We start from the raw sequence: 24,882 nt of genomic DNA, 5'->3' as shown, positions 1-24,882 counted from the left end.
CGCGTTTGATCCGAGCCGTCGATCCTGCATCGTATGCATCAGATTAGATTTAGGTTCTTTAAATCGTGACTGTTGGGTGTTGATCGGGCGGTCACGCGGGTGCGAGGTTGGTTCATGCGTGATCCATTCCTGGCCTCTGGATCTGATCTGGACGGCCAGAAATCGTCGATACCCCTTCGCGGGTATACTTTGTTAAAGAGCCCCTGGGATATTATAGAATCAACCCGCAGTCCATGTGTTACTATTCACTGAGTCTAGGATTTTATTCGCGCAGACCCCTGGACTTTCCAGAAATTGGCGCCCAGTCCAGAGCACGTTTAAAACATATAAATGAATTAGTAAAGGTATTATTAATACAAAAATAATTCCTAGAACTTAGTTAATTCATAGAAAATTCATTTTAGCTCCAAATTGAGTCATTCCAATTCCTAAAATTTGGTAATAATATTCTCTATCATTTAGAATCACTGTTTCGACATGAACTCTGTTAGAAAATTAATTTATCATCTAATCCTATTATAATCACCTTAAATCTTAGGAAATTCATAACTTGAATTCTATAACTCAAAATTTAGTGATTCCAGTTCCTATGGTTTCATTTTAATGTGTAGATTTTTACTGTATATTTCATTCATCTGTTTGGTGTGATGTTGATTTTGGCTATACTATGTATGTATTGTGTTGATGCGAGTAGACGAGCAACCCACTGTGGAACCTGAGCTTCAACAAGTAGAAGTAGCTGAGCAGGAGCTCATTGAAGGCAAGTTGTGCCCTTGATCACTTACTTTCCCAGCCATGTTCTTATTAATTTTAATGATCTGCATAGGTTAATTTTGATGGGAGCCTTTATGTTACCCCAGTTTTGATTACCTCTATACCTTGTTCACCCCTGAAATATTTTTGGGTAGTATTTGCTATTGCTTTATGTGGATTGGGTATGGAGATACACTACTCATGATTATTCTGTTATTATCTTGTTACTATTACTGTTCATGTTAAGATCATTAAATTAATGGGAACATGGAGCGACCACCCGGGAAAACAGTGCTACCACAAGGGTATAATGGGACGCCCTTGGCTGACTAATTAGGAAAGCTAGTGGAAGACTACCTTACCTGAAAGGGGCAAGGGCAGTAGGGGAGAGGTCAGTGCGGGGAGGTCCCTGGTTGATTTTGCTGCGATGGCGGTCAGCCAGGAACCCTGTACTGGATCTTCCTATAAACTGTAGCGGGTTTTCGGAAGCTAGTGGAACTTTGTAAAGGCCTCGTAGTGGATCCCTAGCCATTCACCTCGGTAGTGTCTAAGGGCCTTGCAAACCCAGGCGACATGGGATACACGACTTGTGGGTAAAGATGCGCAACCTCTGCAGAGTGTAAAACTAGTATACTAGCCGTGCTCACGGTCAAGAGCGGCTCGGACCCTCACATGATTAATTATGGAACTTAAATTCAATTTGACATTTGCATCGCATTTGGGATTATTTTACTATTACTGTTCTTTATTATTATTAAGGTTTGGTATTTACTTACACTTAGTAATTGCTAATAAAATTTTGACCAACTTATAAAAGCAATGCTCAGCCTCAACCTCTATTTCATTGATCAGCCTTACACTACATGAACTCCCACCTTTGGTGAGTTCATGCCACATTATTCCCCATGACTTGTTGAGCTATGAACGTATGTGAGCTCACTCTTGCTGTCTCACACCCCCCCCCCCCACAGGAGAAGAACAGGTGGTTCAGGAGGAGCCACAAGGCGAGGAGTATGATCTGATCTAGGTGGCGTTTCTCAGTCGACATTGGCGCCGACGATCCTTAGTTCGCTTTATCTTCATTATTTATTTTGTAATAAGACTTCCGCTATGTAATAAATACTCTGATGTTTTATGACATTTATCTCTATACACTCTGTTATTATATATGTTGTCTTCTTGGCGCATGTATGAGATGCACCCGGCTTTGTCCTTTAAAACCGGGTGTTACACAAAGCTACAATACAGACAAACATGATAGGTTGAGCTATGACACTTTATGTATACGGTTTCTAGTTTTCAGTTGAAAACAGAAGCTATGGGCAGACAATCAGGTCCAAGGCCCCCCCACCTACGTACAGCTCCAGGTGGCGAAGAGCCGACATCGAGGTGCCAAACCTTCCCGTCGATGTGGACTCTTGGGGAAGATCAACCTGTTATCCCTACAGTAACTTTTATCCGTTGAGCGACGACCCTTCCACTCGACATCGTCGGATCACTAAGGCCGACTTTCGTCTCTGCTCGACGGGTGAGTCTTGCAGTCAAGCTCACTTCTGCCTTTGCACTCGAGGACCAATGTCCGTCTGGCCCGAGGAACAAGGTTCAAATCGTATGAAAACTTTGGTGTGGCTCCTGGGTGCAACGGCTCCTCAACTACAGCAGCACTGTAGCAGGAGTGGAAGGAGCCCTATGAAAACTAGACCCGCTGGCTCCTTCCTATGGTTCATTTTAGACTAGCAGGAGCCAGAGCTAGAGCTTTAGTGCTCCGTTTTAGTAGAGCACTTTTTCCCCATTCCAGTTCATTTTAGAGAAGGTCACTGAAGCCCTTTCTTAAGGTTAATCACAATAGCAGGTCAAATATATCCTCACTTGGCCAACCCTCCCCCCAAGAAGATTCTGTTAGCATGTCAAACTCAAGCTTAATTTCAACCCAAAAAAACAATCCCAACAGCTTGCGCATAACAAGTAGGGTCTTCGAAAAAGGATAAACTGAGGCAATCCTTTCCCGGGAATAACGGAGGCTGCTTCAAACCCGCAACATGGTGATTCAGTGAGATAACCCCCACCATTGTACCTGCCCCTTCTCAAGCTTAATTTTGCTGTTGAATAAAAACCGAGCACACCAATCCCTTCCTTGAGGTGCATGCAATAGCATGTTCAAATAGCCAACGGTGACTTGACTCCAGGATCAATATTTTGAGGACAACAATGGGGTACAATTCCCGGTAGCTTTATATACTATCAATTATGTAGATAAATTTCAGGAATACAGAGCGTAGTAAGTAAAGCACAATACCTTAAGGCAGAGACTATATGTAGCAAGTAAATCGTATGTTATAACAAGCCTATATGTAGGATAATTTGACTATTTAAATGCTTAGCTTTGCATCATAATAAAGTCTCACCTTCAAAGCTTTCCAGAAATAATATGGGACAACCAAAAATAATATGTTGTTGTGCCAGATATCCTGTGCTAGCGCTAGTGTCACATCAGATACGCCCGAGTTATACTACAAATTTAATTGAATATAGCTTATCCTATCCAGTGTCATGTCCAGTGGACACACATGACACAGCTTCATATTAACAGTAGCCTAGAGCAAAACGCACCTGCTCTACGAGAGGCAGCTTCAAATCAACAGCTGCCGAAGGGAGAAAAAAACGTAGTGTCTGCATAACGTATTTGAAGAGCAAACCAATAAACCCCAAATGCATCACAAACAATAAAACTACAGTTAACATTTCCATGGTACAGCTTACAGATTCCATGAATGCATGGTGCAGCATTTGTGAAAGAAATGTCAAGTCTAAACCTGATTCCACCATCAGATATTTTGCCTAAGGCTTTCAAGAATACAAAAGTCGTATAACAACAAAAAAAGGCTAATAAAGTTGCCTAGTGCATATGCTAAGCTATTGCAAAAACGTCCAGTTCACTGACTCAACTTTAATAGCTTAAAAACGAGGTTACAGATGTGGAACGACACATTTTTGCTCCAGTGTACCCCTTGCTGTATGTAGTTCGTAGAAGAGTTTATCACTACCAACTCTTTCCATCCAATCATCACTGCAGTTTGCATCAAAATTGCCTACCACACAAGCACGTTGTCCTACGAAGCCTTGTGTGACAATCATCTCCTGCTATTGGTTGTTTGAGCCTTGTTCAGGTTTGCAAGCTCCTCAATTAGCTTCTTCTCGTCGCTGCTCAGACGCTTCAGAATATCAACCTGGACACACACCAGCTGGTCTCCACGGGCATTTGACTTCTCGAGAAGCGGGACACCTTTCTTGGACATCACCAGAGCTGTGCCTGGCTGAGTCCCTGAGGGTATCTTAAGGTCAACTGTTCCGTCAACAGTGGGGATTTTGACGGTGGTCCCAAGGATTGCATCAATGTAAGAAACCTTGCATGTGTAGAGAATGTTTGTCCCATCTCGCTTAAGAATAGGATCAGAGAGAACATCAATGAAGACATAAAGGTCCCAGGAGGGCCTCCTCTCCTGCCAGCATTACCCTCAGACCAGACCCTCAGCATGCTTCCAGAATCCACTCCAGCAGGAACCTTTAGGCTGATCCTCTTTGTCCTTCGCACCCAGCCATCACCCCCACAGGTGTTGCAAGGAGTGGAGAATTCACCGATGCCACCACAAGTATTGCAGGTGGAGACTTGCTGGAATATTCCAAGCAGTGTTCTTGTGGAGGAGACTACCTGGCCCTGACCTCCACAAGTTTTACATGCCGTTGCCTTTGTACCTGGCTTGGCACCACTTCCGTCGCAGGTGTTACAGCCTTCCAATCTGGTTATCTCAATCTCCTTCTCCACACCAAACACAGCTTCCTTGAAATTCCACAGCAAACACAGCTTCCTTGGACATCTACAGAAAGAATAAGTGATGTTAGGAATATGAGAATAAAATACCCATATAGATAAGTACAGTTGCCCACTTACTTGAGTGAAAACATAGGAGATCTCGCACTGCATGGAGGAAAGTGTCACGATCATCTATAGCTCCTTGTTCTCGCACACGCTTGACGTCTCGGAAGAACTTGAGCACAAAGGGCAGCCTTCAACATCACTAAAAATGGCTTAAAGTTTCCGGTCTCCAAACGAAACATATGAAAATCCAGACGCATCTAGCACCACCACTAAACAAAATTCCACAGCAATGGTGTGTCTCCATGGCCTAAACTGAAACACCAGAATTTCTTATCTTGGAATTATAAACTGCTTTTACTGTAGTACCCATCACCATACATCAACCAAGCTCAGTAACAATATAATGAACTGGCCAGACCAGAGGTTAAGTGACTTGAGCAAAGAAGTCAGTTCACATTTCAAAAGAGAGAGGATCCACATGAAAAAGTATTTGTTGGACCTGAAGGCAGAGACGAACGAGAAGTCCTTGGTGGATGCCATGACGGTGAGTGCAGTGTGAATGAAAAGATCGGTGTGCACGCCAAGAGAGAGGATCCACATTTAGTTCGTGGAGATCTAGATCGCTGTGACAGTGCAAAGGAAGTGTACTAATAATCCTATGTACTCAATACATATAGTAGGGCATCCAGGCGCGTGCTTTGTCGACTGCCCCGGTTAAAGTCGACAGATCAAGTGTCACTCGGTCACTCATACCCTAACGTAGAGGGTGTATCAGATTGGAGCCAGGAAGAGCGAAGGAGCGAGGGAAGGGGGTGTTGCACCTTGTGCTAGATAGCGATGAAGTGGCCCATCAATGACACGATACCGGCGGCGGAGGTAGGGAACCCGTCGAGGCACTTCTTGTGGAGGCTCTCCTCCACAAGGCTCGGACTGCTTTGCTACTGTGCTCGTCGTTGCTGTTGTAGTGCTGATAAGGACATAAATTGAAGCCGGAAATCTGCCCCAACTTTCTCTCTGCAGTCCAGTCTAGACAGAAATGCATCAACAACAGTCAAAAAAATAACAGAACTGAGTTACATTGAACAGCAAAAATACTCACACTGTCATCCTTAGCTCTGTGGCAATAAGTCATTCGTCTGCAACACAGCCGACAGAAAACTGAGTATGTGCTTCAGAGACCAGACATTATTGAACTCTGCTGCCACTAATTTACATCAGATGAACTGAGTTACAGCAGAATGAATTTCCTGGATCCTAAATGCAGAGAATAAATAAAAAAATATAAAAGGAACTGCATCCTCCGAGATGAATCTCATGCCCTCTGCAGAGAACATGGAACACATTGACAGCTATATGAAATATGACTGAACAAGGAACACATGTAGCACTGAACAGCAGGCACATTGAACAGCAAGCACACTAAACACATTGGCATCAAGTATGCCATTTTAATACATTTTTTGCAGTACAGTTGATTTTGTATTTAGGCTCAAGCAAGCACTGAGCAACAAACAAACTGAACACAAGCATGTACGTACCTTGATAAATCAGCACCAAACTGAGAAAAATTTTCTCCCCCGGCACCTCCCTCAGTACTGAAAACATGAGATGGAAAATAGAGTTGCAAAGAAGTTGTAGTTGCTGCATTGAAAAGCTAAAATCACATATAAAAATAGTCATACTTTCATATTTGCCTTAGCACCTAGCTAATAGACTATGGGACACGTGATGTATTTAAAAATGCAAATGCAGTTGGAGGAGAAAAAATTACAAAGACTTAAAAGGTTATGGTTATGCCTTGAAAGCGTTCAGGTTAGCTGTTTCCAATGAATGTGAAATATGACTGTCCAAACTGAAAGATATATAAAACAGTTCAACCTGTGATTTTGTAGTCATCCGGATAGAGAACTGGGAATACTAAAAATGAGAGGATAATCCGAAGAACCTTCTGCTCGCACCACACACACATTTAGCTAAGAAAACAGGTGGCTGTGTAGAGTGATTTAATCTACCACATCAGGTGTGCAGTCATACAAGCTACTATATTTTTGATGGGCGAAGCAGAGCAGTAGCACAAAAAAGGAGTACCAGGTACCAGTACTAAACTCTAATACTGAACTCTAATAACACAATCCTTTTTGAAGGAGGCACATGTAACATGGTGGCTGAGAACTGTATTATTGAACTTTAATTCCAGAACTCTGCATTATGAGAACAAAACTGAACTTTAATTCCAGAACTATAATTTTATTCTTTCTTGCATCGGATGTAGTACAAACTACAAACCATGGTACAGAGTCCAGCAAATAATCAAACCGTGTGAGTCACCTACACCTACTTAATATATAGATTTTTTAAAATCTGCTATTGTAATTGTTTGGTTAAATTAGCTTTGTCGGTTGATGCAGCGCGGGAGGGCGGAGAGACGGCAGAACCGTGCGCCACTGGGAATTGTGGACGCCTACAATAGGTACTTAATTAGTAGTAGAGATAGCTGTTAGCCATCTATTAACTAAAAATATTTGTATATCAATACCTCCCACTTATGTATCCCTCGAATTGGTAGAGCTAGCTGTACACGAGCAACTCCTAGGTGGTCTCATGGACGTGGGAGTCGACGACGAGGCTGTAGCGCAAATCATAGAACTCTCAGAGCAACAAATAATACAAACTTCGTTATCATCAGACGCAACAAGAAAGACCAAAGCAACAGAGGGATGAAATACCCTTACTAACAACGACCTGATCACCATAAGCTCCTCACCTCCACAGTAATACACTGGTAGATAGCATATGTTGAGATTCATAAAGTCCTAAAGCACCGGCGTGATGGACTGCTCCAGCGGGATCGCCACGCTCATCCGCTGGCTTGTCGCAGCACCCTGCTGATTTAAATAGGACGATTAAGCGAACACCCAAATGCGCGTCGATGGTAGGTCTGCGTCGATTTGGGGCGAGGTTTTGGGCCCTCCTTACATCCTTATAAAAACACGTGTAAGTACAATACAGCAGAAATCATTTTATTCAGGGCAGAATATACCTCCGTTATGACGACGAGGGTTGGGAGGGGCCAAGGGGCATGACGGGGGCTGGGAGCACCCTTCCCTGCAAACGGAGAGACAACGCAAGAAAGCAGCCACATACCAGGAAAGTAGTTCATGTCTATGACATAAAACTGGTCTCTTGTTCCTGCAAACGGAGAGGCAACGCAAGGAAGCAGCCTACAGTGTTTTCTAATGCAACGGAAAAACCTACAAGGACAAAAAATTGGACAAAAAAAATTCGCGAAAGGACCAAACTATGATATTTCCTTTTACTTCAATTGAATTCAAAAACTGCAGATACAACATAATGAGGGCTAAGTTTGTTATAATGATTCAACTCAAAGAAAACAACCAATTGGAATTTCCTTCTGCCTGGCCCATTGAGCCAGTAAAGTCAAGTACTGGTGGGCATACTGTACTATTTCATATTAGCAAATTTCAGACACAGATTTTCTTCTGGGAGAAATCTTCCATTGACAAGAAATGCGAAGGGACTGAAACAAAGCAATGCATGCCAAGATTTTTCTGATCACTGCTGATATAAAACAACAGACGATCTGTACTTCTACTGAAGTGAAATAGATTCTACTTACCAGACGATATGAACTAATAGCAGGTACTACTCAGGGTTCCAAGAGCTCTAGCCATCTTTAATTTTTAACTGGAAATGTAAGATCTTTTATATCTTTAGATAAGCTGGAAATACTTACTACCACATGAGCAGGGGACAATGGCAAGTCAGGCCCATTGCCATCAGCAAACGCAGAGCCTCTGCCACACCACGCCTTGAGCACCCCATCAGTATTCAAGCTAAGCCCCAATCCTGTCTCTGGCAGTGCCAAAGCTCCATCGTCGTCGCCATTGGCAGGCTCAGGAGTCCCCTCCTCGTATATTGTCCCCAGTGACTTCTTCTTAGTCTTCCTTCGCCATTGCCACTGAAGGCGGTGGTGCCGGGGTAATGTCTTTCACAGGTATGGCAGGGCACATCCACCATTCAGGATCGACACTATGCCGCTTCAGCGCTTGATTGATGATGATATTCTGATCCTGCCAGAAGCTGAGCCCGAGCACCATAAGGTTCCTGAGGTAGGGGTGCATCTTGGATTCGGGCATGTTGGAGTCAACGCTTGAGCCTGATCCGGACGCCCCGTTGTTTTCCATAGAGAGCTTACCCATGATGCCATCGATGCCCTCGGCCGCGCTCTGGTGGACGCCGCACAGAATAGAATCGGCGTCGAAACTGTCGTCATCGTCGAAGCCAAGATCCCTGGGCTCGTCAGGCGCCGCCGCAGCGTCGTCAGGGGTCACAGGAGATGGCGCCGGGTCGCGGAACTTACTGAAGACGCTGCTGACGGCAGCGGGCGACGGGCAGCTCTCGGCATCGGGGATCCGCGGCGTCAGAGGCGGCGTAGCCGGCGGGGACTGGGAACAGCGGGAGGAGGTCGGAGCAGGACGAGTCGTCGGCGAGCGCGGAGGCGAGGCCGAGGAGGCGGCGCGGCGCGGCGCCGCACCTAGTAACGGGGAGGGGTGCGGCGGGGGCAGGCGGCGTAGTGACAGGGAGAGGCAGAACCTGCGGGCGTTGATGTAGCACGGAGGGAGCGCGGGAGGATGGAGGGACAGCAGAACCGTGCGCCACTGGGAATTGTGGACGCCTACAATCTCTATCTCTACTACTCTATAAGACACTAACGAGGGCGTCCACCACCACCGTGGCTCCACTCCCGTGATTCGCGTGCCCCCGCCTGCTCCCGCACCCGTCATCGCGATGCCCGCCCGTGCGCCCGCCCCGTCCCCGTGACGCACGCCGCGGTACCCCCGCCCGCTCGTGATGCCCCAGCATTGCTGGACTTGGGCGTCTGCATGCCGTGCTATCGCCTGCCCCCATCCGTGCGTGATGCTCGCGACCGTCGCCTCCGCTTCCATGCGACCCACGGTGAAATCCTGGAGTCGCACCTCGGCGTCGGTGGCGGAGGAGGACGGGCCTGCGAAGGACAGCATGGTCGGGCCAGGGTCCGTCGCCACCGCGCTCCACGACGGAGACCCGAAAGCCGCTGCCCAGTCCATGCCGCCGCCGGCCAAGAAGGAAAGGAGCACCTCCGCCCTCCAAGCCCCAGATCTGGCCGTCGAGCGCGGGCTCCGGTGCCCCCGCGCGCCCAGCCTCCTCCGACGAAGAGGAGGCGGCGCCCGTCGGCGGCAACCCCAGCTCATCGTCCGAGGCCTCGAGTAGGAAGCCCAGCTCTGGCTGCTGCCCCGATGTCGGCGCCGGCGTCTCCGCGGCCTCGTCGAAGCTAGCTATCTCCTCCTACAGGCTCCGCATGACCGACGGTAGGTCGCCGACCGCGGCCGTGTCGGTGTCGTCCTCCAGCATGTCGAGCAGGTCCTGCGGCCGCAGCCTCTTGGCGTCGGCCTGCGGCGAGCCCTCCTCTCCACAGCCTCCGGCGGCGAGGTCGGCCGCCTCCCGCGTCCGCTTGTGAGAAGAGTTCTCCATGGAACGAGCTTAGAGGAAAGGGGGATGACTTGATTTTTTTTTCTCTCTCTCTCTATTTCCTTGCTCCTCCTTCTCGCTGCGTTCGCGTACGCTGAGCAAGGCAAGGCACGAGCCAGCCAGGCGAGCGAGACGAGGCAATAACGCGAGGGCAGAGACGGAAGAGTACAAAAAGTGAAAGTGAGGTGTTCTGCGGACGATGTTTCTCGCAGGGGGTTTGCCGCAAAAATCGCTCGCGCGCGCCGCTGCCCAGTCCATACCATCGTCGGCCAAGAAGGAAAGGAGCGCCTCCGCCCTGCTCCCAAACAAGAAACCTTCAAGACGGCGGGGACAAGTTCAGGAAAAAATTCCTCTGCAAGAAACAAACAACTAGGCAAGAGACGAGCATCCACGCAAGAATTCCTCTGCAGCTCGGGAAACCGATCGGTCGCGACATCCTGTGCTGGGTATATAACGGTAGAAAGGGCAGTCTACAGCAGGGTGGAAAGAGGCAGTGAGAGTGATTGACGTCGTGTGCAGTTTTTTTTCTTTCTTTTGTTTTGACCTGTACACTGTTTACGGATTCCTAGATTTTTTTAAGCGGATATAGCTTTAGGATTTGCATGCCTATCCCTGTAAAACTCTTCGTTAAGCCCTTCAAAGAGAATTTTTTACATGAGCATTACCTTGTAGACTTGTAGTTGTAGAGAGTGAGGTAAATGATCCAAAGGTGAAGTTTTTACTACTCTATAACAGAGCAAAGTAGGTGTCCATAATATAACATACATTTGTACATAAGCTATCATGATATTATTGGTGTGATTGGTTGCCCAAATGGGCACGGCCAGACCCGGCGACACGTGCGTTGACCACGCTTGAAACCGTGATTGGTTACCTGTACGTCATCGGCGTAGCCTGCACGCGCGGACGCAACCTAGGTAGGAAACCACCCGTAAGCCTGCATGAACGGAGACGCGAGCGTGCAGCCTTCTCTACCGGACCAGGCCGAGGCGAGCCGGGCGCCCTCTAGCCCACAAACCAATCACGCAATATATTTCCGTTGCAACGCACGGGTACTCACCTAGTAGGTACTTAATTAGTAGTAGAGATAGAGATAATTAGTAGTAGAGAAAAGAACTAAAAAGAACCAAACTGGACACAGAAGACGACTTTCAGTTCGCAGTTTGGCAGACCCGGTTTCAGATCCCTTCCCGACTCGCTCTGCACTGCCTCCTATAGACTCTTTTCAGCTGTTATGCACTGTCCACCAATAATCAGCACCAAATCAATTGGCTTCAGTTTTCGGAGGTTTGCAGCAAATCCTTGAAATATCTGGCAGAAATGTCTGAACACAGAAATACGCTTGGGCAGGGAGCAAGTGCAAAGGAATTTGATTTCCAGAAATAATTGATGGTAAAGGGAGCGGAGAGAGGTCGCCAACGTGTCACGGACCAAGGGGAGGCACTGAAGACTCTGAAGATTTATTAGAAGATAGCAGTGGCGTATGATTGTAACGTGGGGTCGGTTGTGGGCCGTATTAAGGCCAGCTGGCAAGTGACAATGAACCGTATCAAATAACTAAGGCCATGTTTGGTTACTCAGGGATTCTCATAGTTAGATCAACTTTATTTGCTATAGTTCCAAACACTTTAAATTTTCTACCTGCTGCAAGGAAGAACCTTAATTATTGAATTTTTCCTGGATATTGTGCACAATACAGATTTAAATAACTGCTAGTTACCAAATGCGGTCTAAATAGAAACATAATTCTGTTACATCGTTCCAAGCGAGCATCGTGTTCTTGGAGACGAAAAAAATGCTATTGTATCACTCTCATTTTTGGGTCTCTACTATTATATCATCCCGTGTCTATGACTTGTGTGACCATCTGTTATAATTTATAGGCCGATGGCAAACTAGCCAACATACAAATGATAATGACAAAATCCCAAATGGGTCGGATTTATGCCCTCTCAATCTCTAATATTACCCTTGTTCCCTACTATTCAAATTTAAATAATAAGGTATTTTGGCTCCCTCAATCCCTGTGATTACCCTTGCTCCTAAACAAGCACTTAAAATTTTAGTAAGAGTTGGCTCCCTTGGCCGCCGGCGAGCTACCCAGCATGAGGTGCCTCCCGTCTGTAAGGAGCCATTTGTGAGATTGAGGGGGCTAAAATACCTAGTAAGATATTTTTGACCCTCAATCCCCTCCATTAGAGCAACTCTAATAGTTCTCTAGAAAAAAGATCTCTAAACTTATGTTTAGCAAGTTGCTAAATAGCTATTGAAAGTAAAAAATAGCTTGGTCTCCAACAATTCATCATATTAAGACAATAGTTGTGTCACGTGTGTCGGATCTTTCTGTCTCGCTGCACAGGAAATGAAAAAAAAGCACATCAGACCTGGCTACCTCGCTGTGCGGGAAAGGGGAAAATAAACACATATGTGTGAAGAAATCGATGACAACTGTGTTTAGGGAGTTGCTATCGAGTTATCAATTCTGGAGAGTAAACGTGGTTGCATAACAAGTAATTAAATTTAGCAAGTCTATTTGAAGAACTATTGAAGAAGTGTTTTTATGTTCAGTTTTTAAATTTAAAATTTAGAGAGTTATTTAGAGAACTACTAGAGTTACTCTTACACTTGCTTCTAAACAAGTCTTTAAAGTGTGGTCGTCATATTTTCATTGCTTCTAAACAAATCTTTAAAGTGTGGTCGTCATATTTTCATTTCAGGGGTCTAGTTTTGGCATGTAGCACACACATATTTAACAGATATATAAGTGAAAGATCAATAGAAAGTAGTATTTTAACTGAAAAAACTGAACATGGACGAAATTGGATGGATAAGATTGAGGATGGTAAAAAAAATGGATCACGATGATAAGAATTCATGCATGAACGAGCATAGATTTGTCCATACCCTCTCAGTGGCAGGTATTGTCCGCACCACTTCTCATATTCTTACTACTTAGGCCTAGTTTGTTTTGTTGGAATTGAATTCCATTTTAATAATTATAATTTAGATAAAATTAATTAAGTTCATATATTTATATATATAATATATTTATTTTTTTAAGCTTAAATTACTGTAGGGAGGGTGTTGGAGACTTGTTCTCAAATGATATGAGATAAGAATAAGGCAACACAAAGTATTAATGGTTAAAGACATTCGTCCTTCGAAACATTATCCCCCTTATAATATAATGATCTTCAGACGAAGGTTATGAAGGACGTACCTTCATCATCTCAGTATTATAATAATGTAAGTAGAAGCATGTGAAACATGAAAAGTAACATGGATAATCATATGACATCATTAGGATATTTTTATTATATCATCATGAACAAACATGAACAATATCGAATTACATTTGTACCTCGGCTTGACAGAAGGTGAAAATCCAGGTGACGTGCGAGTGAATACCAGTCAGCGTGAACAATACAGGGATACTGTTCATCTATTTATAGGCACAGGACGCAGCCTGTGTGAATTTACATTCATGTCATTTATAAATAATTACAATCATGACACAGATTATCATGGGCCAATCGGACTTTTCATCTTTAAGTCGGTGCCACCCTTCGTCTCAAGGCGTGTCCCTATGCCGAAGCTCCCCGAATGGTAGCTTTGGCTTTTGCTTCTATGTTGATCTTCCGAAGTTGTTTCTTCTTACAGGACCTTCGGTGACGAAACAGACCCCCAATAGTAGCCCCTTCACGGTGCTAAATCGTTTTTCGTAACGAGCTTGACCCGTGAAAAATTCTCTTAGGCTTCGGAATGCCGAAGGTCCGAAAAACACCATCCCTGAGCTCGTTGTCGAGAAACGATTAAATATTCCGAGTGCGAGGTGGTCCCACCATACGATGGGTACACACGATCTGGTGATTCACCTTCCCGCGCACTGTGGTCCACCGTTCAGTGGGTGCGGGCGACTGTTCAGCAGGTGCGAGCAGCTTGACGATTCACCTTCCCACCTGCAGCACTATATAAACAGACGGGTAGGTGTGAAGTTATCACAACATTTATTACTATTGCACTGTTGTGCTGCTGAAAAATTTGACCATAGCCGAAGCTTATTCATCGTATTCTCAATTAGAGCAACGTCTTGGTTTAGCTTCGTCATAAGAGGGAGCTTCGGCAAAATTGCAAAAAGTCAACAACTTCATCAAAACCGTAAGAAATTCAGTATCAAATGGCCAGAGTGCGTTCAACTGCTAGGGTTACACGCGACGGAGAGGAGGCCGAAGCTGCCAAGACTGCCCCAATCTCCAAAGTAATGAGGCAATCGGAACTGGTTGTGACGAAGTGTGCCTCTGACGAAGGTGCACCTGCTGCCGAAGCTGAACAGGCTGACATTGAAGAGGGTGATGTTGATGAAGAAGAGATAGATTATAACACCGTCATGCCATCCAAGCCCAGCCACTTGGATTTTGGAAAGTCTACTATCTCTGAGGCTGACATGCCCATGATGATAAAGCTAGGCTACTTCGGAGAAGCCGAGAAGAGGCTGCTTCGTTTTGGCGGGGAAGAAACCACTCCGAAGCCAGAAAATGATGAGGTGGTAGTTTTCAGAAGTTTCTTTAAAGCAGGATTGAGGTTTCCTTTGCATGAAATGATTGGGGATGTTTTGGAAGATTTCAAAATTTATCTTCATCAGCTGACTCCTAACGCTATCGTTAGGCTCAGCGTCTTTATCTGGGCTCTCCGAAGCCAAGGAGTGGACCCGCTTGCCGAAGCTTTCTGCCGGGTGCACGAGCTTCATTATCAGACTAAGGCTGGAGAAGATGGGCTACATGAGAATTTCGGCTGTTACAACTTTGCTTACCGCAAAGATATGAAGACTCCGGTGATCAGCTATCGCACCAAATGGCCAACCGGTTGGAAGAATGAGTGGTTTTATGTTAAGGTTGATGAGAAGAAGGAGAAGATAGTTCAGAGCCCACTGGACCTAACATTCAGATTAACTAGGCCCCTGTGCGACATGCTGCAAGGGTCACCATGCCGAGAAGCTATGGGCGAATTTCGAGTTGTGTCTGAGCATATCAGTACTAGAGATTTGATGCAGGAATACTTAGCCAATAGAGTATTTTCGACGTTAAAGGAATGGAATATGCCGAAGCTTAAAGGAGAAAAGAAAAAGAATGAACTTGTTCGACTGCCCTATCACTTCAAGTTTAAGAAGCATTTCAAAGAGCCTTGCCAAGAATGGTTGGAAATGATTGAAGCTATGTGCAATGAAATTTTGGGCAACTATACTAAGAAAGAAGATCAATTGATGACCGTGGCCTTCGGCACCCGACCGAAACGAAGGCTGAACCGAGTAATGGATGCCCTGAAATTTGAATACCCTGACTATGAACGGTTAAGCAAGGGTGCCGAAGGGCCAAAGCGAAAAAGAGTTGTCAGTGTTATGAAGAGGCAAGCTGCTAGAATGATAGAAGAAGATGAGAAATCTTTAAAAAAGAAAAAAATCGAGCCCTGAGCCGAAGGTGGCTGTTCCGAAGAAAAGAAAAGTTGCGGCTGCGAAGCCAAGAACAACTGATATAGAGGAAGAAATTCCTTCAACACCTCCTGCTGCTGACGTGGAGGAAATTTTAAAGGTAATGACCGAATCTTTACCTCTCAAGCTAAGTCCACTAGGGCCACAACTGATGAAGCTTTTACAGAAGAAGGAGGAGCCTGCGGCAATCAAGAAGCCCGCGGAAAAAAGACGAAGGATTATTACTGTTATTGATGCTATTGAAGAAACGCCACCGTCGGCTTCAGCGTCAAAAACACCAGCTGCCGAAGCTGCTCCCACCGAAGCTACAACTGCCGAAGGTGCGGCGGCCGAAGCCACAAATCTTGAAGGCGTATTTTCTGATATTGATAAGATGATTTTGGATATGGCCACGTAAGAAACTGTTGCAACTACCGAGGAAACCCTGGCCATAGTGCCTGGAAAAGGGGAGAAGGTGTTTAACAAAGAGAAAAAGATTACCGAAGATATTTCGAAGGACTTCAATTTTCAAAACATGATTGGTCAAGAGTTATCCAATACTGAAAAAGAGGAGCTAAGAGATTATGCTATATCTTGCGGCTACCAGCCAGGAGCGTTGCTCTTCGGTGGCGTTGACGAAGAGAGCTTAGGATGCCTTCGGGACCGAACTGGAGCGAAGGTTGTCAGCACTCTATCTTAGAGTGTTGGCTTTCCAAAGCTTGAGGCCGAACTCAGCAGATACCGGCGGCAACATATCGCCGGTAGCTTGTTTTATTCTAATTTTAAGGTAAAGTTCTTACCTTAACTTTTTATTGTTTTCGAGATGAAGGTTACTTCTGACGAAGGTTATTTTTTTAGAGTCTACTACTAAGTAAAACCTTGAGAATGCAACAAGACCTCGAGGACAAGAAAAATGAGATTATAATCGAGGGCTTAGAGGGCAAAATTAAAGATCACGAAGCTGCTCTGGAGAAGAAGGATTTCGTGCTTCAAACAATGGAGGGTTCGCTAGCAGAAGCCCAAGCCGAGATTGCTAGATTAAACAGTGAACTCTCCACGAAATCAAAAAGCTTCGAACAAGAGAAGAAGGATTTTGATGCAAAGCTTGAAGCTGAAGTTGCAAAGAGTTCGAACTTGCAAAAGTCATTGAAGGAACTTCAAGATAAATGTCTGAACTTCGGCAACCGGTGCGTGCAACGACTGAAGCAGGTCTTCAACTCAGTTGGAGCCAGTTCTGAAAAATTTAAACCTTCAGCTGAAGACCTGCCAGGCGTCTTCGATCATATTGAAGGCGAAGTTGATGCTCTTGATGAAGTCATAGCTGGACATGGTGACTTCTGCGCTCTGCTAGCTTCTCGTGGCAGCGCTGTTGCTTTTATGAAGGCTGGTTGCACGCACGGGAATATTGTAAACAGGCCGAACTTCAGCTTGTCACCAATGGACTTGAATGACATCCCCGGCCTGGCCCGAAGCATTGGGAACAGATTCGTAACTCAAATTTAGGCGAAGGGTGGACGAAGCTTAGCTAATGACGAAGCTCGAAGTCACCTCAAGTCGGTAATAACCCTGTCTGCTGCTTTACCCTCTCCTTGAAATTTGTGCTTTCCTTATACTACTTTGTTATGTACAGGATGACGAAACCGAAGATCAATGAACCGAAGCTTGTTGAGAAGTGACGAAGCTACTGCAAAAAAGTTCTAGAGACAATTTTGAGTTAACTTTGTAGAAAATATTGTAATATATGAATTAAACATTATTCTGTAAATTTTTCAATACCTTGTAATATATTTTACCTTTTCATCCATGAATGCATTGCTTTGATGTGGACGAAACTTGTATTTTTTAGCCGAAGGTGAAAAACACCTTCCCTTCTTTTCGTACACAACGAAGCATAAATCTGCTTCTTTTGTATTCGCTGAAGCCTTATCATTAAAACCGAAGCAACTGTCTGTGCTCTATGATATGATGATGATCCTATGAATGTCTAAATGAATGTATATGAATGCAACGAATGATGTGATGTAATGTACAAATGAATGTCCAAACACACATGTACGAAGCCACATCCAGACTCTGCATTCCCTCAGAAATGACCAAAATCTCTTTGCCGCTTATTTTTTGGCTTCACCGCTTATTTTTCGGTGTAAGTTCTGCATTCCCTTAGGAATGACTTTTGAACTTCTTTGCCTTCTATTTCGGCGGTATCACCGTTGACTTTTCGGTGTAAGTTCTGCATCCCCTTAGGAACGTCTTTTGAAATTCTTCGCCTTCTATTTCGACGGTATTTGGCTCTGCATTCCCTTAGGAACGACTTTTGGGCAGAAAACTTACGCTGCGCTCCCTTGGGAACGGCTTTTTGTAGCTTCGTCGTGCTCTGCATCCCCTTAGGGATGACTTTCGAGCTTCTCCCTGTTTTTTTTCCTTTTTCTGCACTCGATGGTGCATGCTCAGATTTTACATTTTACATATTTTTGGGGGATTTTGCTCTCGTAGAGCTGGATAAGAAAGGAAAAATTACAAACTATGGCCCCATTAAAAACCTTTCTCCCCCTTCGGAAAGGAAAATGGTGCCATAGGAAAAATGAAAAAAATTACATCAAGTTACACATAGTATCGTCGAAGCTCATCCGCATTCCAAGATCTAGGAATGTCATTGTCGTCCATATCCTTCAATCTGTAAGAACCGGGTCTTAACGAAGATACCACCAGAAAGGGTCCTTCCCACTTCAGCTGTTGCTTGCCTACTGTGTCTGGATTGGCCACTCTCCGAAGTACCAAATGCTCTGGCTTAATGTTTTTTAGCCAAACTTTTTTGTCACGCCATTTTATTGTTTTGGCTTGATATTTATTGATATTCTCCACAGCCTGAAGTCTGGTCCCTTCTATAGCATCTTTTGCCACAGAATAATCAGCTTCGTCCTCTGCCGAAGCTACTGTTCTAATTGACCCTACCTTAGCTTTTTCTGGGGTTATAGCTTCGTAACCAAACAATAACTTAAACGGTGTAAAACCTATTGACCTTGATATAGTTGTATTGTGGCTCCACACCACTTTAATCAACTCATCTGGCCACTTTCCTCTGGGTCAATTGAAGATTAACTTCATTATTCCCGTCATTATAATACCATTTGCTCTTTCAACCAGCCCGTTTGACTCTGGGTACCTGACTGATGCAAAATTAATCTTCGTGCCAATCTGGTTCCAGAAATCTTTGAAAGTTTCGGCATCAAACTGTGTTCCATTGTCCACGGTTATAGCCTTCGGCACGCCGAAGCGACAAACGATATTTTGCCAGAAGAATTTCTGGACTATAACCGAAGTTATTGTGGCTAAAGGCTTTGCTTCAATCCACTTAGAAAAATATTCTACAGCCACCACGACATATTTCAAATTACCTTATGCTGGTGGAAGTGGGCCTAACAAGTCCAGGCCCCATCTTTGCAATGGCCAGGTTGGTTGTATTAACTGAGTTAATGACGAAGGTTGTTTTTGGTCTCTTGCACATTTTTGACAATTTTCACACTTTTGGACCAGATCTGTTGCATCCGAAGCTGCCTTCGGCCAGTAAAATCCTTGTCTAAAAACCTTTCCCAGCAAAGGCCTAGACCCAATATGAGATCCACACAATCCTGCATGTATCTCCTTCATTAGTTCTATACCTTCGGTTCTGGATAAACACTTGAGAAGGGGGGAACAAACTCCATGTTTATATAATTCCCCTTCTATTATGATATACGGTCTTGCTCTTGCTTCCATTCTTTTATTATAAACTTCGTTGTCCGAGAGGCAGTTACCCTAGAGGAAAGATATGATTTCAGTCCTCCAATCTTCACTATGTACTGGAGAAATGGCGAGCACTGCTCTCTCCATGAGTTCAACCGAAGGTGCCTTTATTGTTTCAAAAAATACTTCCGAAGGTAGAGGGAGCCTTGAGCCGCTGATTTGGCTAACAGACCTGCATGCTCATTTTCGCCTCTTGGGATGTTCTTGACAGAGAAACCTTCGAAAGAAGCCTCCAACCTTCGAACTGTATCCAGATATTTTCAAGTTTCGGATCTATTGCCTTACTACTTTTATCTATATGGCCAAAAATGACTTGAGAATCAGTTTTCAGAATAGCCCTTCTTATTCTCATTGCCCTTAACTTCTGAAGCCCCAACAAGAGTGCTTCGTATTCGGCAATATTATTTGTACAACTAAAGTCTAGCTTGGCTGCATAACATGTTCTAACTTTCGAAGGTGCTACTAAGACAGCAGTTGCTCCTGCGCCGAAGGTTCCCCAAGAACCATCGCAGAACACTGTCCAAGCTTCGACATCTTTATTTATCTCTTCTTCCTGAGCCCCTGGCGTCCAGTCAGCGATGAAGTCTACTAACACCTGGGACTGAATTGAAGATCTATGTACATAATCAATGGTGAATTCATTAAGCTCTGCAGCCCATTTTCCATTCCTTCCAGTAGCCTCTCTGTTCCTCATGATGTCCTTTAGAGGTTGTGACGAAGGAACAATTATGTGGTATGCTTGGAAATAATGCCGAAGCTTTCTAGAGGCCATTAACACAGCATATAATACCTTCTCCAATTCTATGTAATTTTTCTTTGATGGACTTAAAGCTTCAGAGATAGTATATTAGAGCTTGCTTTTTAGCCTGACCATCTAGCTTCTCCTGTACCAGTGCCGCACTCACTGCAGAATGCGAAGCTGCCACATATAAGAGCAATGGAGCCCCTGGCACGGGTGAAGTTAATGTTGTTAAATCAATCAAATATTGTTTCAACTCTTCAAAAGCTTTTTGTTGTGTCAGGCCCCATTGAAAGACTTCAGCTGACTTCAGTATTTCAAAAAATGGCAGATTTCTTTCCGCTGATCTGGATATGAATCTGTTTAATGATGCTAATCTTCCTGTCAGTCGTTGAGCCCCTTTCTTCATGCTTGGCAGCTCCATCCGAAGGATAGCTTTGATCTTTCTTGGGTTAGCTTCAATTCCTTTTGTTGACACCAGACAGCCAAGGAACTTGCCTTTCTTCACTCTAAAAACACATTTTTCTGGGTTTAATTTCAGGCCAGCTTGCCTGAAATTGGCAAATATTTCTTGCAAATCAGCAATGTGATTTTCTTGCTTCGTGCTTTTCACTATGATATCATCAACATAGGTCAGCACATTTCTGCCTATCTGGGAATGAAGGACCTTGGCTGTCATTCTGCTGAAGCTTCCTCCAGTATTCTTGATAGCCTGAATAGGTGCCACTGGGAGTTATGAAGATAGTCTTCGGCTCATCTTCCTTCTTCATCCAGATTTGATGATAGCCTGAATAACAATCCAATAGACTCATGAGCTCTGAAGAAGCTGCTGCATCTATAAGAGAGTCTATTCTTGGTAGCGGGAATTCGTCTTTTGTGCATGCCTTGTTAAGATCTGTGAAGTCAATGCACATTCTCCATTTGTCATTGGCCTTCTTCACCATGACATTATTGGCTAACCACTCTGGGTATTTTACCTCTTTGATGACACCAGCTCTGAGAAGCCTTTTCACTTCATTCCGAGCACCTTCGGCTTTATCATCAGACATTTTCCGAATCCTTTGCTTTCTTGGCCTGAAGGATGGGTCCACATTGAGTGAATGTTCAATGACATCTCTGTTGACACCGCAGAGATCATTGGCTGACCAAGCAAAGACATCTTTGTTGTTAACTAAAAATCTTATCAAAGTTTTCTCTTGCTCTTCAGATAGCTAAGACCCCAGCAATACTATTTGCTCTACTATGTCTTCACATAGAAGCATGGGCTTCAGCTAATCCGCCGAAGCAGCCTTCTCTCTTTTGTATTTGTACTGTTCAGACTTCGGCTCCATCTATATTGTGAATTGCTTTTGAGTCTGTCCAATTTCCTTCGGCTTTTTTGGTAGCTTCTTGACTCCCATGAACAGCAATGGGCCCTTGTTCCGAAGGTATCTTCATGCATAGATATGCTGGATGAAGTATTGCTTCAAAGGCATTCAGTGTTCCACGACCAATGATTGCATTGTAAGGATATTCCATGTCAACAATGTCAAAGATGACATGTTCGGTTCTTGTGTTATGAACAAAACCGAGGTAACTGGCATTGTGATTTTGCCGAGTGTTGTAATCTGTCTTCCTCCGAAGCCACATAGAGGATGTGTAGCATCATGAATCTTGTCTTCTAGTTCTTGCATTTGTCTGAAGGCCTTAGCAAATATGATATCTGTTGCGCTACTTGTATCAACTAGAACATTATGGACCAGAAAACCCTTGATGACACAAGATATGACCATAGCAGACCATTTTGATTTGATGAAGGGTCCCTGCACCCCAACATGTTGTACCCTTCTCTGTGCTTCCTTCTTCTGCTTCTTGTTTGCCGGCTCTGAACCTGAACTGCCTGTTATCGGAAGCACCAGCAGCTTCGTAGCCAAAGATACTTCAGCTTGGTTGTTGAACGAAGCCATCAGCTCAATCAGTGGAAGTGAGTTCACCGGAGGTGGGCGCCAATGTTGGGGACTTGTTCTCAAATGCTATGAGATAAGAACAAGGCAACACAAAGTATTAATGGTTAAAGACCTTCGTCCTTCGAAACATTATCTCCCTTAGGATATAATGATCTTCAGACGAAGGTTATGAAGGACATACCTTCATCATCTCAGTATTATAATAATGTAAGTAGAAGCATATGAAACATGGAAAGTAACACGGATAATCATATGACATCATTAGGATATTTTTATTATATCATCATGAACAAACATGAACAATATCGAATTACATTTGTACCTTCGGCTTGACAGAAGGTGAAAATCCAGGTGACGTGCGAGTGAATACCAGCTAGCGTGAACAGTACATGGATATTGTTCATCTATTTATAGGCACAGGACGTAGCCTGTGTGGATTTACATTCATGTCCTTTATAAATGATTACAATCATGACACAGATTATCATGGGCCAATCGGGCTTTTCATCTTTAAGTCGGTGCCACCCTTCGTCTCAAGGCGTGTCACTATGCCGAAGCTCCCCGAATGGTAACTTCAGCTTTGCTTCTGTGTTGATCTTCCGAAGGTGTTTCTTCTTACAGGACCTTCGGCGATGAAGCAGACCCCCAACAGAGGGCCTACAGTGTTTTTATTGCTTAAAGAGAAAAAAGGAAAAGTAGATACAGGAAGGAAAACAAAAATTACAGTACAGAACTTTGAATCCAGGTTTTAATTTTATCCCCTATCACTGGTTTAACTCGGTGACACAATAAATTCATTTCTGTTTTGAACATGTCCCGACATCCTTCCACCGTGGGCGGAATCTCATTGAACACCCAATTGTTTCTGCTTTTCCAGATGCACCAGGTTAATAGGATGATAGTTTCAAGTTTCCATGGGACTTGCCAACGTCTTCTGATCCTCAGAATGGTGTTGATTAAATCAGTTGAACGTGGCAGGGAGATTCTTATAAAGGACCAGCATCTCCTAGCAAAACTGCATCTGAAAAAAAGATGGGTGACTATCTCTTCAGCTTGTAGAATATAGTTGTCACAGGTGTATGAATCCAGTAGCATAGCTCGCTGTCTTAGAAGTGCCCGGGTATTTAATCTATCCTTAAGTAAAAGCCAGAAGAAGACCTTGTGCTTGGGTTGGCATTTTGATTTCCACAGCCAAGTGAAGATGGGATGGGTCCACTGGTTGCCCATCAAATGAGAATAAATCTTTTGTGATGAAAAGAGGCTAGAAGAAGCATTGCAGAGCCATTTGTCTCTCTGATTATTATGCAGAAGATTAACCAAAAGACCATTCAAAGCTTGAAATTGAACAAAGGCCTCTGCTGACAGTGGGGTGTGAAACATCTCGTGCGAAGCTGCCAATCTTGCTTGTTGGATGGTGATGTCCTTGCGTGAGGCGAAATACCAAAGTTCTGGATACTATGCCGATTTGCAAATATCATCCCAGTTTTCATGCCATAGAAGAGTTGTTTTTCCATCTCCGATTTCCACCCGAGCAATTCCCTTAAAGGATTCAAGAGTTTTAAGGACGTCTCTCCACCAGAAAGAACCAACTGGTTTATCTGAGGGCAGCGAATGGCTATAATGATTGGCCCAGATGATATTGATCCATGGGATGTCAGCTCTATTATAGAATTTATGAAGATTTTTCATGAGTAGGGCTTTATTTTGTAATGCCAAATTTATGACACCCAATCCCCCTAAAATTTTGGCTTGCAGACCGATTTCCAAGCAACTTGAGGGGGTTTCTTGGCATTTAAATCTGCACCTCTCCAAAGTCAATGTCGTCTGAGTTTGTCAATATGTTTGATCACCGTTTTGGGGAGCTTGAGAGTGCACATGTAGTATGTTGGAAGTGAGGAGAAGACTGCATTAACCATTTGAAGCCTGCAAGCCTGTGATAAGAAGATAGAGGTTGACACCAGTCTTTTTTCAATTTTCTGAATAAGAGGAAGAAAAGCACCCAGGTTGGGTCTTTGTAATCCCAAGGGAAGCCCTAAGTAAGTGAATGGCATTTACCCAATTTTGCAGTGAAATGTATTTGCAAGGATTTCCATTTTCTGGTCCGTGACATTGATGGGATAAATATTAGATTTGTGGTAGTTAACATGTAGCCCTATGGATTCAGCAAAAGAATTAAGCATCGCTTTTAAAAAGAAAAGTTGTCTAGGGCAAGCTTCCATTATGAGAATAGTATCATCTGCATATTGAATAATAGGGAAATCCGGACCACAATTGCTCGGTAGGGGGAGCCGTAAAATGCCACATTCACAAGCCTTGTTGACAATTGACTGCAGAAGATCAGCTACAAGAACAAAAAGAAGTGGGGACAAAGGATCTCCTTGTCTGACTCCGCGTTTGCAGTGAAATCTTTTCCCAGGAACTCCATTCAAAAGAACTTCTGAAGTGCCGGAATCAAGAATCATAGAAACCCAGTGAATCCATTTGTCACCGAACCCCTTGTGTCTCAAAACCTCCATAATAGCTACATGTTCCAATTTGTCAAAAGCCTTTTCAAAATCTAGCTTTAGAATGACCATTTCTTTTCTGGACTTATGGCAAAGGGAAATGTATTCAAAAGCCGAGGCTAAGCAATCCTGGATCGACCTAGCCTTGATAAAACCATATTGATTCTGGTGAATTAACTTTGTGATCACCTGTTGCAAACGATTTGCTAAGATTTTTGTCAACACTTTAACACTTGTGTTAAGGAGGGAGATGGGCCTATAGTCACTAACTGAATCCGGAGAACTGT

The 24,882-nt window shown here is 44.1% G+C and overlaps 1 protein-coding gene and 1 pseudogene across 2 annotated transcripts; both read right to left on the bottom strand.

Moving 5' to 3' along the window:
• Nucleotides 1-3,671: 3,671 nt before the first annotated feature.
• Nucleotides 3,672-6,325, bottom strand: LOC100384497 (uncharacterized). The gene is made up of 5 exons (NM_001177024.1): nt 6,169-6,325; nt 5,730-5,834; nt 5,452-5,644; nt 4,703-4,829; nt 3,672-4,628 (listed from the first exon to the last, which is right to left on the bottom strand). The coding sequence occupies exons 4-5, from the start codon at nt 4,714-4,716 to the stop codon at nt 4,049-4,051; spliced, it is 594 nt and encodes a 197-aa protein (NP_001170495.1). The 5' UTR covers nt 4,717-4,829; nt 5,452-5,644; nt 5,730-5,834; nt 6,169-6,325; the 3' UTR covers nt 3,672-4,048.
• Nucleotides 6,326-6,860: 535 nt separating this feature from the next.
• Nucleotides 6,861-10,193, bottom strand: LOC100384728 (uncharacterized; annotated as a pseudogene). Its single transcript, NR_157346.1, has 5 exons — nt 8,847-10,193; nt 7,671-8,731; nt 7,395-7,512; nt 7,167-7,256; nt 6,861-7,091 (listed from the first exon to the last, which is right to left on the bottom strand). The product of NR_157346.1 is annotated as an uncharacterized protein (transcript).
• Between the last annotated feature and the right edge of the window lie 14,689 nt (nt 10,194-24,882).

The sequence above is a fragment of the Zea mays genome, chromosome 1 (genome assembly GCF_902167145.1).
Source record: "Zea mays cultivar B73 chromosome 1, Zm-B73-REFERENCE-NAM-5.0, whole genome shotgun sequence".
NCBI classification, from domain to species: Eukaryota; Viridiplantae; Streptophyta; class Magnoliopsida; order Poales; family Poaceae; genus Zea; species Zea mays.
This window is presented reverse-complemented; position numbering and strand designations above follow the sequence as displayed.